Genomic DNA, 14257 nt, shown 5'->3' with positions numbered 1-14257 from the left:
TTCCAGAGTCCCGTTCGCATCCTGAAGAGAAGGCAACCCACGTCTGCGTGTCGCGATTCACCACTTCTGCGCATGCACATAATGTCATTTTGAGCGTCTGCGCATGCGCGAGCAGCGAAACCCGGAAGTAACGCATTCCATTACTTCCGGGTTGCCGCGGAGCGCAACCTGAAAACGCTCAACCTGAAGCAACTTTAACCCGAGGTATAGCTATGGTTTTCCCAGTAGTGATGTATGGAAGTGAGAGCTGAACCATAAAGAAGGCTGATCGCCAAAGAATTGATGCTTTTGAATTGTGGTGCTGGAGGAGACTCTTGAGAGTCCCATGGACTGCCAGAAGATCAAACCTATCCATTCTTAAGGAAATCAGCCCTGAGTGCTCACTGGAAGGACAGATCCTGAAGCTGAGGTTCCAATACTTTGGCCACCTCATGAGAAGAGAGGACTCCCTGGAAAAGACCCTGATGTTGGGAAAGATGGAGGGCCCAAGGAGAAGGGGATGACAGAGGACGAGATGGTTGGACAGTGCTCTCGAAGCTACCAGCATGAGATTTACCAAACTGTGGGAGGCAGTGGAAGACAGGAGTGCCTGGCGTGCTCTGGTCCATGGAGTCACGAAGTGTCAGGCACGACTAAACAACAACTGTATTTTGTGTTTTCCTTTTGCAGTTTTATGTTATCCACCCTGTGATCTTCAGATGAAGGGTGGTGGTGTATGAATTCAATTAACAAACAACATGGACCATGGGCTGAAAACATTTCCCCAACCCTGATCTAAAGCCATGTAGACAAAACCCAAATCTCGACACAGGCCATCCTGACCCAGTTCTTCCTGCCTGTATTATGACCACTGCACCAGCCAGCATGGCTTTGTCGTGGACACGGAAGGGTTATGTCAGCAACTGGAGTAACCCCACTAGCTTCCAAAAAAACCCGTGCTGATGTCACGGCATGACATCATGCTGGGTGGAGGCAGCTGTAGTAAAAGTGGAGGCAGCTGCAGGACTTTTGGGGCTTGTGCTGTTTATGGGCAGGGCAGGCCATTTGCAAGGCTTTAGAATTAAGAGGCACTTATGGTTAGGGACCAACCCAAGCTAGAGTATCTAATAAAGCTCAGCTACATCTTGCGCACTTAGAAACCGGGAAGATGCTTGTGCCAAAATGTGGGATTCCTCCCTTTTTGCACGCAGGGCAGAGGCAGATGAAAAGCTCTCCCAGTCCCACCCCACTATCCACTGAATCACACCAGACTTGAATCATCATGGGGTTGGGGACTCTTTAAAGAGCCGAATTTTGCTAATAAAGATAGTAGCTCTAAGCTCACAAAGGAAATCCACACACCCAGCCAAGCATAACAATTGGGCAAATTGCTGAGTACTACGGATACTGTGGTTCAAGCATCTTGCCAAGAGCTGGCTAAACCACCAGGACGACCGACTCGCCAATGCAAAATTTCGTGCTTTGATTTAGATGGGGAAGCTATTTCAGCTTGCATTTGTTGAACACCTTTGCAGCAACTACCAATACCAGGGGGCGAGGGGAGAAAGGACGCAAGTCAAGCCATTCAGCGCTCCTTCCGAAAATGAAAGCAAACTCTCATATCCTCTTCCAGCCATGGCAGAATTGCAGGTTGCGTAGACCTTACATGCTTAAAGCTAGGCCTATGCATTGGTGTCAATTCTGGTGCTGGAGGAGACTCTTGAGAGTCCCATGGACTGCCAGAAGATCAGACCGATCCATTCTGAAGGAATTCAGCCCTGAGTGCTCACTGGAAGGGCAGATCCTGAAGCTGAGGCTCCAAGACTTTGCCCCCCTCATGAGAAGGGAAGACTCCCTGGAAAAGACCCTGATGTTGGGAAAGATGGAGGGCGCAAGGAGAAGGGGACGACAGAGGACGAGATGGTTGGACAGTGTTCTCGAAGCTACCAGCATGAGTTTGACCAAACTGTCGGAGGCAGTGGAAGACAGGAGTGCCTGGCATGCTCTGGTCCAGGGGGTCACGAAGAGTCAGACACGACTAAATGACGAAACAACAACAATGCACTGGTGTCAAAACATGATGTCTCTGCATCTAACACACAACATACCACACCCTCCCCATTCGGGTCAGAGGAGGGTGTGTTTGTGTGTGGAATATAGCTAAACACAGGCCAGACACAGCACCATCCAGGCCCACTAAGTGGGGCAGCCCTACAAGGCCAGGCCAGCATTTTGCTGCCCAAGTTTGAGGACAAGACGGCACATATACAAATGTGTCTAAATAAATGCACAGGATTTTTCTTTAATAATGATAATAAATGACACGCCGATGGGGAAATAGAGCATACCAATCTTTCACACTGGAAAAAAACAAAAATGGAATTGACAAGTTCCGCTCATTCCTATATGCCACGATATACCTAACCCTACATCATCACTCTCCTTTAAAACACACAACTGTTTACGGTTAAGAACCTTGAAAATCCCAGTGGGCACATCACCTAGTGAAGACCCTATCCAGGCCCGCCAACCTACCCCAGGAAAGGAAAAAAAGAGGACCACCTGACGCAGCCTGCTGCTCACCCAGTTGCCAACACAGCCGAGTTGCCAGACAAGCAGCATAGCTTCGGGCTGACACCATCTCATTAACAGGCAACAATGAAAGATTTGTCCCGCTGCTCCAATTCCTGGATAGGCCACACATTTGGAAAGGCCAAAAATTCTTTGCTCGAAATAAAAGAGAGAGAGGGAAAAAAGTTTGGGGTTGCTGGAGATTAGCCCCAGCTGTCTCAATTGCTTCGGCAGACCGTGAAACGGAGCAGCGGTGGCTCAAGCAGGCCGCTTCACCCAAGTGACATCTGTTTAACGCGGCTGCTGGTGCCCTGGATGCTCAAGAGCAACATTAATAGCTGCTACTAGGAAGGAGTCTCGTTCATCAGGATGCTGTGAAACAGGCAGGGAGGTTTGCCTTAAAGCAGCAGAGATCTCCAGGGCGTGTATATATACACAGACAGATTGCTTTGCTTGTGAAGAAGAGGAGTTTGGATTTGATATCCTGCTTTATCACTCCCCTTCAGGAGTCTCAAAGCGGCTAACATTCTCCTTTCCCTTCCTCCCCCACAACAAACACTCTGTGAGGTGAGTGGGGCTGACAGACTTCAGAGAAGTGTGACTGGCCCAAGGTCACCCAGCAGCTGCATGTGGAGGAGTGGAGACGCGAACCCAGTTCACCAGATTACGAGTCTACCGCTCACCACACTGGCTCTGACTGACATGTTAAATCTATTAGAGAGCTGCCATTTACCATGTCAGGCTATCGATCCATCACTGCCTACGCTCCCTGGCCGTGGCTCTTCGGGATTTCAGGCAGGATCTTTACCTGGAGGTGACGGGGATTGAACCTGGAACCTTCTGGACTCAGGCAGATTCTCTACCACTGAGCTACACCTCTTTCTCAAGCCAGGGTCCTCCCTTGTCCCGAATGCAGGCCCCGCTTACACACATACCTGCTATTATGATTATTTTGACCATTATTTATTTTCTATACCATCCTCCATCTGGGGATCACAGGGTGGTTTACAATATAAAAACACAGAAATACATAACATAATAACAGACTAAAACAATGCCCTCCACCCACCCACACATAGATTGTTTAATTAGCCAAAAGCTCAGGAGAAGAGGAATGTTAAACTTTAAGAAGCAGATACCCTTCCACCAAACTACATCCCTGTGTAGTTTCCACCAAACTACATCTGTGCGAGTAGAGATGTAGCCCCAACAAACTGAAGCACCTCTCATTTAATCTCACAGTTAAGGGCTTTAAAGCTCAGTCGGAAAACACATGCTTTGCAGAGATCCTATACCCAACGGCATCTCTGGGAATGTCCCCTGTCTGACAAGCCCCTGCCAGTCAGTGCAAGATGGGCCAAAAGTCTGCCTTGGTATAAGGCAGCTTTCTATGATGCTAGTCTGGAGAAGGGATGTGTGGCTAAGCAGAAGAGCACCTGGTTCAATCTCCAGGTAGGACTGAGACAGGGAAATCCCTGCCCAAAACCCTGGAGAGCTGGTGACGGTCAGTGCCAACAATGATGTGGCAAGTCGGCTTCCTCTGCTAAGAATGGAGTTGTGCTACTTTCACAAAGAATTCCTTTTCTTGGTAGCTGAAAACATGGAAGGAGGAAGCATCTGCAAAGAATACATACCAATGGAACTGTAGGATCTGGAATGATTTGACCACAGGGCTGCACCCAAGCAGATCACATTACCGGCCCTCAGACAGGTTAAGTCCAGCAGATCTGAGATATCTCCCCTCCTACTACAATTTACCAAGAACCAGGACGGGGGTTTTGTTTTACCAACCTCTGCTACATGGGTTGACTCCTCTTCCTTTAACCCACCTCTCAGAGCAGGTGTTTTGCATGCAAGAGAGTTCAGTCCCTGGCATCTCTCATTGTAAAAGAACCAGGCAGAAAGTGACAAGAAGGGCAGGAGGGACCGCACATGCCTACCCAAGATCCTGGAATGCTGAGCTGCTGCAGTCAGAGTAGATGCTACTAGGCTTGCATTAAACAAAGTGGGGGCCCACCACAGAGACAAACACACACAAAAGCAGAGACGTCACCTTGCCGACAAAGGCCCGTATAGTAAAAGCTCTGGTTTTCCCAGTAGTGATGTATGGAAGTGAGAGCTGGACCATAAAGAAGGCTGATCGCCAAAGAATGGATGCTTTTGAATTCTGGTGCTGGAGGAGACTCTTGAGAGTCCCATGGGCTGCAAGAAGATCAAACCTCTCCATTCTGAAGGAAATCAGCCCTGAGTGCTCAATGGAAGGACAGATCCTGAAGCTGAGGCTCCAATACTTTGGCCACCTCATGAGAAGAGAAGACTCCCTGGCAAAGACCCTGATGTTGGGAAAGATGGAGGGCACAAGGAGAAGGGGACGACAGAGGACGAGATGGTTGGACAGTGTTCTCGATGCTACCAGCATGAGTTTGACCAAACTACGGGAGGCAGTGGAAGACAGGAGTGCCTGGTGTGCTCTGGTCCATGGGGTCATGAAGAGTCGGACACGACTAAACAACAACAACCACAGAGACAGCCCTGCTCTTTCTAGCTACCAGCAGAAGATCTTCGTGGCACTGCTGAGCACGTTTTCTTATTAACAGACACACGCATCTCCGAGCACCACAACACCAATCCAAACTACCTGCTTTCAGTTAAAGGGTGGAGGGGAGAAAGAGAGATATATCAAAAGTTTCAAGCACAAGACTTCTGCATCAGGTCAAGCTTGGCTCTCTGCAGTCATAGCACTTTGTATGAAAATTTGTTTTCAGCAGCAGAACCAAACACAGTCCTTTCACACAGAAGTCCACTCCTGGTTATCTTTGTCCGTTTCACCGTCTAACTAACATGAGAGGAGAGAGATCCCCTGAAGATCTACCAGCAGATCCTGATCTACCTTCTGCCCATGACTGCCCTATGAGTAGCCCAGGGTTTCGCTAGCAGGGTCTCCAGACAGCACAGTCTAAAGTAGGACGATTCAGCTGGCGCAACCTATACAGGCAGACAGAGGCTTAAGGAAAGCTGACATGCCAACAAGACTCACTGGAAAAGAGCATTAAGCACGTTGCAACAGCTGCTGCTGCTGCAGGCCAAGCCAAAGACTGAGGCAGGTGCTGCAGACAGCTCCTGCATTATGGCCGTTGAAACCACACAAACATCACACAGCACAGAGGAGGATGGCCTGTTCTACTCGCTTTAAGCTTTATCAGGAGATTCTGGGGCAAGCTCCATGACCATCCCTCTTAAGATGATAAGAACCTGATGGACCCATCTAGTCCAGCATCCTGTTCACACAGTGGCCAACCAGATGGTTGAAACAGAGATCCAATTGGTTTCTCCCAAGTAACCAGCACAGCTTCCCCAAACATTTCCTTTCCTCTGTGTCCAATATTTTGCTGCTGATCATACCAAGGTAGGGTTATCAGATGTCCCTGGTTCCCGGAGACAGTCCCTGGATTTGCAAATCTGTCCCCCGGCAAATCTGCTACCAGGCTGGCTCCAGGCTGCTGACTGCCACTGCCAAAAGGGAACTGGGGACGTTCGGCAGTACAGATCTCCTAGGAAGCTGACTTCTACAAACTCAGTCCAATGAGCTCAGCATTGTTTCCACCAGAGATGGGGCCCTAGAGCCCTCCACTCTTCCTTGTACACCCATTAGCCTTTGCCGGCAAGGGCAGTGGTCCAGAGTGATGTTCCATTGTTGAACCAGCCTGGAAGGACCACAGGATCCACCTCCTGTGTCTACACTAGCTAGGAGAGGTTCTTCCCAGGTTTCACACTGGGGTCTTCTCCCCAACCCTCCCTAGAGATTCCAGGGACTGAAACTGGGTCCTTTTGCACGCAAAGCAGATGTTCTACCATTCAGCCAGGGCCCTACTTCAAACCGCCTTCGAGATCCATGGAAGAAAAGGCAGGGATACAAATATGTAATAAATGGCAAAGGGAAATGCATGGAAAACAGATTTTGGAACATGCTCCAGAACTCTTCACATTTCCTGCATCTGGACCCCAGTACAAAGAACAAGTTCCCCTTCTGTCAGGATTTTGAGGATCGTGGCCAAGTGAGTTTTACTCAGAATAGACCCACTGAAATTAATAAACCTACGTTAGCCATGCAGGAGTGCTTCGGATTCGAATACTGTCAGATACAGCCCTATGACTCCTGGCACCACCATTGCACCTCCTGGGACCTCAGCAGTGGACTCAAACATCTACAGGTGTTCTTGCAAAACTATATCACAGCCAGCAACTGCGGTCTGCTGCTTGCCTATCAGCAGTAAAGAGTATCATCCAGCTTCAGAAATGGCACCAGATTGCCGTGTCCTCTGGAACAGATGCCTTCTACATCAGAGTGAGGTTTGTCTTAGCCCAGCCTTCCCTTTCTATCTGGCACCAGTTGCCTCTGGAAATGAGATGCATAAGACACAGTGATGATAGCCACCCTCCTTTTCTACCATGAGATGAACTGCTGCCAACACTGGAGGCCCCAGTAAACTTGCCTGGGCTAATCCAGAAACCATCTTCCAAACCAGCTAGGACTGTTGAGTCCAGTCGATACCGAAGCTCATACAATACAGTCAAATATTTGCAAGTTAATTGACAAAGGGTGATTTCCTCAGCTGCTTACACTGGGAAAGTCGTAAGAGGCAACAGTTACAGATGTTTGGCCAGACTGTCCCCTACACAGTTACCACCAGGTTCCAAGGGACACTTCCGCGCAATGTGTTCCAAGCAGCTGTAGCCAGAACAGATTTGGTGGAAACTGCAAGCATCCTCGCAGCTTGCTCGTTTCTTTACAAGGCATCTTCCAAAAGGCAAAGTCCATGTTAAAAACACACTTTGCCATAGCCGCCACCTTTCCCAGGCACAGAGGATGTAACTTGCCCCAAATTTTGATGAGGATCTGCTCTGCCCAAGGAATTCTACACAGTCACCATGCCAAAGGTTTTCCCAGTTCCAGCTCCATCGCCCAAAAACTTCCTGCCTTCAGTACTCTCTGCCCGCTCTCCCATGCCATCCCAGCAGCCTAGAACTGCCTCGGCCTTTTATTCCAAAGGCTCAACCTCATTCCAGCAAGAAGCCTCTGCCTTAACTCCATAGCCTTCATCCCACGGCAAAACCAGGCCTGAAGAACATAAGAAGAGTCTGGTGGCCGATGGCCCATCTAGTCCAGCACCCTGTTCTCACAGTCGCCAACCAGATGCAGGATGCATTGCAATAGCATTTACTCACATTCATCCCATGGCAATATCTCCACTTCTCCAACCCCTGCATTCTTAGACACCTACCTCACTGCCTGGGCACTTCTTTTTCCTACCCTGCTCCATAATGCACCTTGCACAGTTGATGCTGCTGCTGCTGAAATATCCAAGCCAGCTCACAACATTCTCGCCTGACATTCTGTCACACCATGTGGTGACCAGGAACAAAACCCAGCAGGAGGCAAAGCAAAGAGGAGAAGGCTTGATCGCAAGGTGATCAGGACCCCACAGGTTTCTGCTCCAGCCATAGGTGTATGAGGACAATATCAGACCACACTAATAGTTCGCTGGGTCCATCCATCCCCAGCCTGGTGCTGGCTGGGGCCAATGGGTGCTATACTCCAAGACTTCCAGAGGGCACCAGGCTAGGGAAGGATAGACTGAGTCCAATATCCTGCTTCTGCCTAACAACCAGAGGTATTTGGGAACCCCACAAGCAGGACATGGAACCATCAGCCTCCCTCATCAACTGTGTTATAAACACTGGGCAAGTCAAGCCTTCTGCCTACAGTGGAGACCTTAATAGGCATTAACATTTCTGCAGAACAGTCTCTCTCTAAAGGCATGCCCTGAACACCCATTAATGCCCATGCCTGGCGTATTAAGTGACGCTCTTTCCTTGTGGGGTTGCAATGCACCCATGCACATCAGCCACACTGCAGCAATCTCTGCAGTGCCCTGGCTTCCCCTGTTACCCTGAAAGGCATCGCACACATGAATTAAGTGGCCTTTTCAACAGTCTTGCATGTGGAAAGGATTCAGTGGGCAAGTGCCACGCTCTGCACCCATGCACCTATTCCTGCACTGCAGGGGGTTGGACTGGATGACCCTTGGTGTTCCTTCGTGGAACCACAAGGGTCATCTAGTCCAACTTTCTGCAATGCAGGAATCTCAGATAAAGCATCCAACCTCTGCAATTGTATAAACCTATTTACCTATTCCACCATATGTGGCACCCAGACTCCTCTTGTCCATGCAGAAAGAGATCCGTGCATGATTGTTATGTGCCTGCGCGCACAAACACTTAGGAGTGCTTCTTTTCCAGGTATGATACTTGTCCAAAACATCCATTAAGAACCGAGGTTTAAGAGGAGGCAAGCGATGGCCATGCTTCAAGGAGAGGACCTCAGCAGGTTGAAGAGGTGGAAGTTACAGAGGGAAGCAGGTTAAAGCAATCTCCTTGCATTTTATTTAATTCTTTCTGCGCTAAAAGAGAAACCTCATCTTGCTATGGTGCTTGTGGGTTGGGGGGGGGGGGAGAGAGGCTGGCTATTTGCCTCCGATCCCAGCCTACAGAGAATGGATCCTCCCAGAGAGAAACAAAATAAATAGAAATGAACAAGACGAGGGGAGGGAGGGAGAGTGCAAAAAGAAACTTTCCCATGAAAATATTTTATTTTCTTAGAGAACAGGATACACCTGCGAGTCTTAACACCAGAGGGTAGTTGGGGGTGGTGTTGTGTTTTTTTTTTTAAACTTAATTCATGGATTAATGGACCCCTCTGCTGGCAGGAGCCAGAACTGCACTTAAAACCATCCGCTCCCCACCCCCCTCAAACTAGAGTGGTTTTAACAAGGGGTAAGGAAGGTCAACTTTTTACAACTGCATCCAATTGCTCCAATTGCCATCAGGCTTAATTAGAAGTAGGGGCAGCAAAACACAGAGCCACAGGGATGCTTTTGATCAAACAGGAGCAGATTGGGCTTCTCTTTCAAATTTCATTAAAACAGGGGAAGATGTAGCAAGTCTTTGGCGGGTGGGGGAGTAAGAAGGAGAGAGCAACAGCAGCCACAACAGGACACCCAGCACGCAATCGTTTTGCTCCTTTTTTCCTCTCCGGTGGGAAGGATCTGAGATCAGAAGAACAGCCTTTCGACCTATGACAGCTCCCCACCCATTTTGCATTTCCAGAAAGGAAGCTGCAGAAATCAGAGCAGGCACACAGAGGAGGGAGGATGGGGAGGGACTCAGACATACCAGCTCAGAAGGGTGGGGGACATACTTCCAAGACAGGCCGGTGAGGGTTTTTTAAAAAGGGGAGGGCACTTTCCCAGACACAGAGTCTTATGAAATACAGGAAGAAGAAAAGAAACAGCTTATTCTCGCTGTTCTCTTTGATTGCCTGCCCACCAAATGCCAGAGCTTAGAAACACATGGCAGCAGTAATCACTATAGCTGGGGCAGGGTGGGAGAGAGAAGGAGCCACACACACACACACCAGGGCACCAGAAATGCACATTCCAGACCCTGCAATTGCATCTCGACAAACGCATTCACAGGAGCCCTGATGCCCCTTACAGCAGAAATCTCACACACCATCTCTGCAGCATCAATGTACACCCCTGGTGACTAAAGCTCATTCTCACAGCGGGCTTCCAATGTAAGATCTCGCAGACTAAGTGGTTAAGTTCTGCCATCTCCTTAGTGGAGCTACCTACCATTCTAATGCAAAATGCCTCCCACCTGTGAACTCCAGGTGAGCAACAAGTAAAAGAAATACTTTGGTTTTTCTTACAGGAGCCTGTTCTTGTAAGCCACTGCAGGTAAGTATGGAATCAGAGGGCTACATCCTTGATTGGCCTGTAGGGTTGCAGGAGGACCATGCATCTGGCAAAGTAGACTGCTGCCTTCTAAGTTTGTTCTACAGGGAGCCAATTCAGCCTCAAAAGGTAGCACAGCTCCACAAGCCACTCCAGCCTACTGCTATAAGGAACAACCAGAATGATCCATCCCATAAATAAAATGTATCATGCCATTTCCTAACAGAGTCATCTGTAAATTGCACGGCCAGCAAAAAACTCACAAGACACAGAAAGGAAGAGTGACCACAAACATTTAAAACCGATGTCAGCTTGCAGAACCCAGGCTGTTGCCCACCACTAAACGCCACGGAAAAGAAAAATAAATAGAGGGCGTCCAGATCAGCACAATGTTTTATAGCAAAAGCAGAAAAAAAACCCTCTCACCTCGCTCTTCCAAGCCTGCTCAGCTTCCAGGGAAATTCAAGGCAAGCCAAGCAATGGATATTCTTCCAAAGTGCAAAGCGGAGCGGGGAAAGAGCTCAACAAACTGTTCCCAGCTGACAGCCTGGAACTTCAGACATGAAGTTAACATGGAAAGGGGATGCAGTTCAAGCAAGCCAGGAGCCATGCCTTGAGCAGAAAGGCCAACTCGCCACCAGCAGCATTGAGACTCAGGCCAATTCCTCAAGACCAGCCTAATACCAACTTAAAACAAATCCACAGAGTTTAAACAGGTTGACATCGCCATCATCTTTGCCCAAGACAAGGCTCATGAGTCACCCACACAAGCAGCACCAGGGAGGAAGGGAGGGGTCATTGCTAGAATGCCAAAGTAGAAGCAAAGACCCAGCCCCCTTAAGCTTAGCCACTTCTCCCAAAAACCCACCACTTTGACAACGGTAGCCCAGGAACAGAGTATTGTTCTTATGCAATCTACCGAAGATTTCATTGCAGGGTGAGGAACACACAATACAATCTTTGGACATTTCCTAACACACATTTAGGAAGAGTCTTCTTTGGAAAGAGCATCAGAAGGGGCTACACAGGTAGTTTGCAAGGAGGGGAGGGGAGACAAAAATTGTGCATTTGTGTTTCACACACACACACACACACACCCCAAGAGAGTCACTTGGTTCTGCAGGGCAAGTAGCACCACCAAATTTCTCCTCTCCCACTTCCTGTCCCTTCCAATTCAATGCAATCAGATTTTTAGAAGGGTGACTGTGTGGAACAAGGAATCGTTTGCTGCTTGTTGGATGCACCTGACCCCAAATAATTTGGGGAGGGGGTAATAAAGGAGGGGAGGATTGGTCTACATAGCAAACAGCCCTGGATGCTGCAGAACATCCTGAACAACCTATAATGTGGAGAAGGGAGAGCGAAAGCAGGTGGTTCAGGTAAGAGATTCGTGCAAAGTGCACCCCTCATCCCTGAACATTCATACTGGGCAGGGAATGGGGTCTGCAAAAACTTGTGGTGGGTTTTGCGTGGAGAGGGGGAAATACTGAAAAGGGGTTTTAGTAAGGGGAAAATACAAACTGCATAGAGGCTGGGTTAAGTAGCCTGCACGAGATTTTCTTATACAGTGTTTTGGAGCGGTGCGTTTTACGCGCCGGAGAGAAGCGCTCGCGGGTCGTCCAGCGGGCAGGGACGCCGCCGGAGCGAGCGAGCGAGCGAGCAACCTGCCGCTCTCTGCTGGAAGGTGAAGCGGGATTATGGGGCACACCTAAGGGAGACAGAGGCAGCCGGATTGCTGCCAAGTCACGCGGGGGTGGGGATGGGGCACAGCGGGCGCCCTATATGAAAATGGAAGGGAGAGAGAATAGGGCAGGGCGTCGAGGCTTTGGCTTAAATGCAAAAGTTGCAAAACCTCAGGGTTTGCAAGCAGCATGTTGGAGAAAGGAGGAGGAAGGGGCAGGCTCGACGGTACGGTGATGGGCGCACGCCACGGCTGCGAGGGGGAACGCTGCTAGCAGGTTGTAGTGGGGGCAGAGGAAGGCACGAAGGTGAACTTGCAAAAGACAAGCCCTGTTTCCAGGGAAGCATTTTAAGAACAAATAAAAAGCGGACAGCGGGTTTGCTCTGAAGCAGGCCCCTTCCAGGTCGAGGGCGCTTTACTCGCGAGGAAGCGCGCACAGCGCTGCAGCCCGAGCCACCGCAACCAGATCCCGCTCCCCTTGCTCCTACCGGCCCCCGAATACCCAGCGGCGCTTAACTTCCCACTAAGCGCAGCGTCGCTTGCGCGCGGGTGAAGCGCAGCGCGATCCAAAGGCAACCGATCCCGGAGCAACCAGCGGCGGCAGCAGCAGCTCAGAACAGCCCGGGGCTGGCTTCCTCGCGAGCAAAGCGTCGCAGCGCCACGCGATCGCCGGCGCAGAGTCCGACCCCGCCGCGTTACCTCTGGAGAGGAGATATGGGGGGTGTCAGAGAAAAAGCAGCCCCCGAGGTGAGGCAGCCGCTCCCGCCGCCGACTTACCCGAAGTAGGCAAGGGACGGTCCCGGGGCGCCGGCGAGCAGCAGCACTAGGAGCGCGCAGGAGGCGGAGGAGAAGAAGAGCCAGCGGAGCAGGCGATGTCCATCCAGCATTTTGCTGCGGCGCTCGGGCTGACCATCTCGTTCCTTCCCCCGCGGAGCCGGATCAGCAGCCGGGCGGCTGGAGGCGGCCGCTTTATAGGGAGGCCGGCGGCGGCCCGAGGCCAGCTGCGAGCCGGGGGCGGGGCCCCGAGCAGGGAGGCGAAGGCCGGGGGCGGGGCCAGGAGGGGAGTCCCGCCCCCTCCGCTCCGCCTCCCTCCCCCCTCCCGCGCACTCCGGGCGGAGAGCGGCGCAAAGGAGGCAGCGCTGCGCTCGGCTAGAGCGAGGCTGAGAGGCGAGCTTCGGGTCCTGAGCTGAACACGGAGAGGTGGATCCGAGAAGGGGAAAGTCGATCTTCGGCCAGGGCAGCAGCAACTGGTCTCTGAAACTCCCCGCCTGTTGCCCTGCTGGCTTCGCAGCCTGCTAAAAACTCTCCTTTCTCCCCAACCCCCTTCCCCTTACGCATCAGGAAGAACTTTCCGATGGTAACTTACCTGGCAAGGTGATGGACTTACCTGGCAAGGTGATGGACTTGCCTTTGTTGGAGGTTTTCCAGCAGAGATCGGGGGGCCACCTGCCAGGGATTCTCCAGCAATGATTAGTGGATTTCAGGGGATTGGACTAGATGACCCTAAGAGGTCCCTTCCAATTCTGCAATTCGGTATTTCCAAGCATTTGGAGGTTTTTAAAAAAACAACAGTTGATTTTGCCTATATCTTGATGCTTTTAATATGTGCGCTGTTTTTAAAAGCCTGCCATTTTTTTAAAATGACAGATTTGTTTATTTACTTACAGCATCTATTGATTTATTTTACTGAAGGTTACCTCTGGTTGCGAACGGGCCTCCGGAACGGAGGCCCGTTCGCAACATGAAAAGAGTGCAACCCGCAGCGGCGTGTCTGCACACGTGTGGATCACAATTCGATGCTTCTGCGCATGCACGTGACATCATTTTGCGTGCATGCGCGAGCGGCGAAACCCGGAAGTAACCCTTTCCGGTACTTCCGGGTCGCCTTGGGATGTAGCCTGAAAACATAACATGAAGTGGACGTAACCAGAGGTAAGGGACCCCTGACCATTAGGTCCAGTCGTGACCGACTCTGGGGTTGCGGCACTCATCTCACTTTATTGGCCGAGGGAGCTGGCGTACAGCTTCCAGGTCATGTGGCCAGCATGACTAAGCCACTTCTGGTGAACCAGAGCAGCACACGGAAACGCCGTTTACCTTCCCGCTGGAGCAGTACCTATTTATCTACTTGCACTTTGACGTGCTTTCGAACTGCTAGGTTGGCAGGAGCAGGGACCGAGCAACGGGAGCTCACCCCGTCACGGGGATTCGAACCACCAACCTTCTGATC

At 50.6% G+C, this 14257-nt stretch overlaps 1 protein-coding gene across 1 annotated transcript in view; it reads right to left on the bottom strand.

Annotated features, from left to right (window-relative positions):
- The window catches only part of WNT9A (Wnt family member 9A), a 60296-nt gene extending 47307 nt beyond the window's left edge, over nucleotides 1-12989 (bottom strand). The window contains exon 1 of the mRNA XM_083579972.1: nucleotides 12805-12989. Coding sequence (XP_083436098.1) covers nucleotides 12805-12914 — 110 coding nt within the window. The 5' untranslated portion in view covers nucleotides 12915-12989. The remainder of the gene's footprint in view (nucleotides 1-12804) is intronic.
- Between the last annotated feature and the right edge of the window lie 1268 nt (nucleotides 12990-14257).

This window comes from Podarcis filfolensis (genome assembly GCF_964270895.1).
Source record: "Podarcis filfolensis genome assembly, chromosome: 12".
NCBI lineage: Eukaryota > Metazoa > Chordata > Lepidosauria > Squamata > Lacertidae > Podarcis > Podarcis filfolensis.
This window is presented reverse-complemented; position numbering and strand designations above follow the sequence as displayed.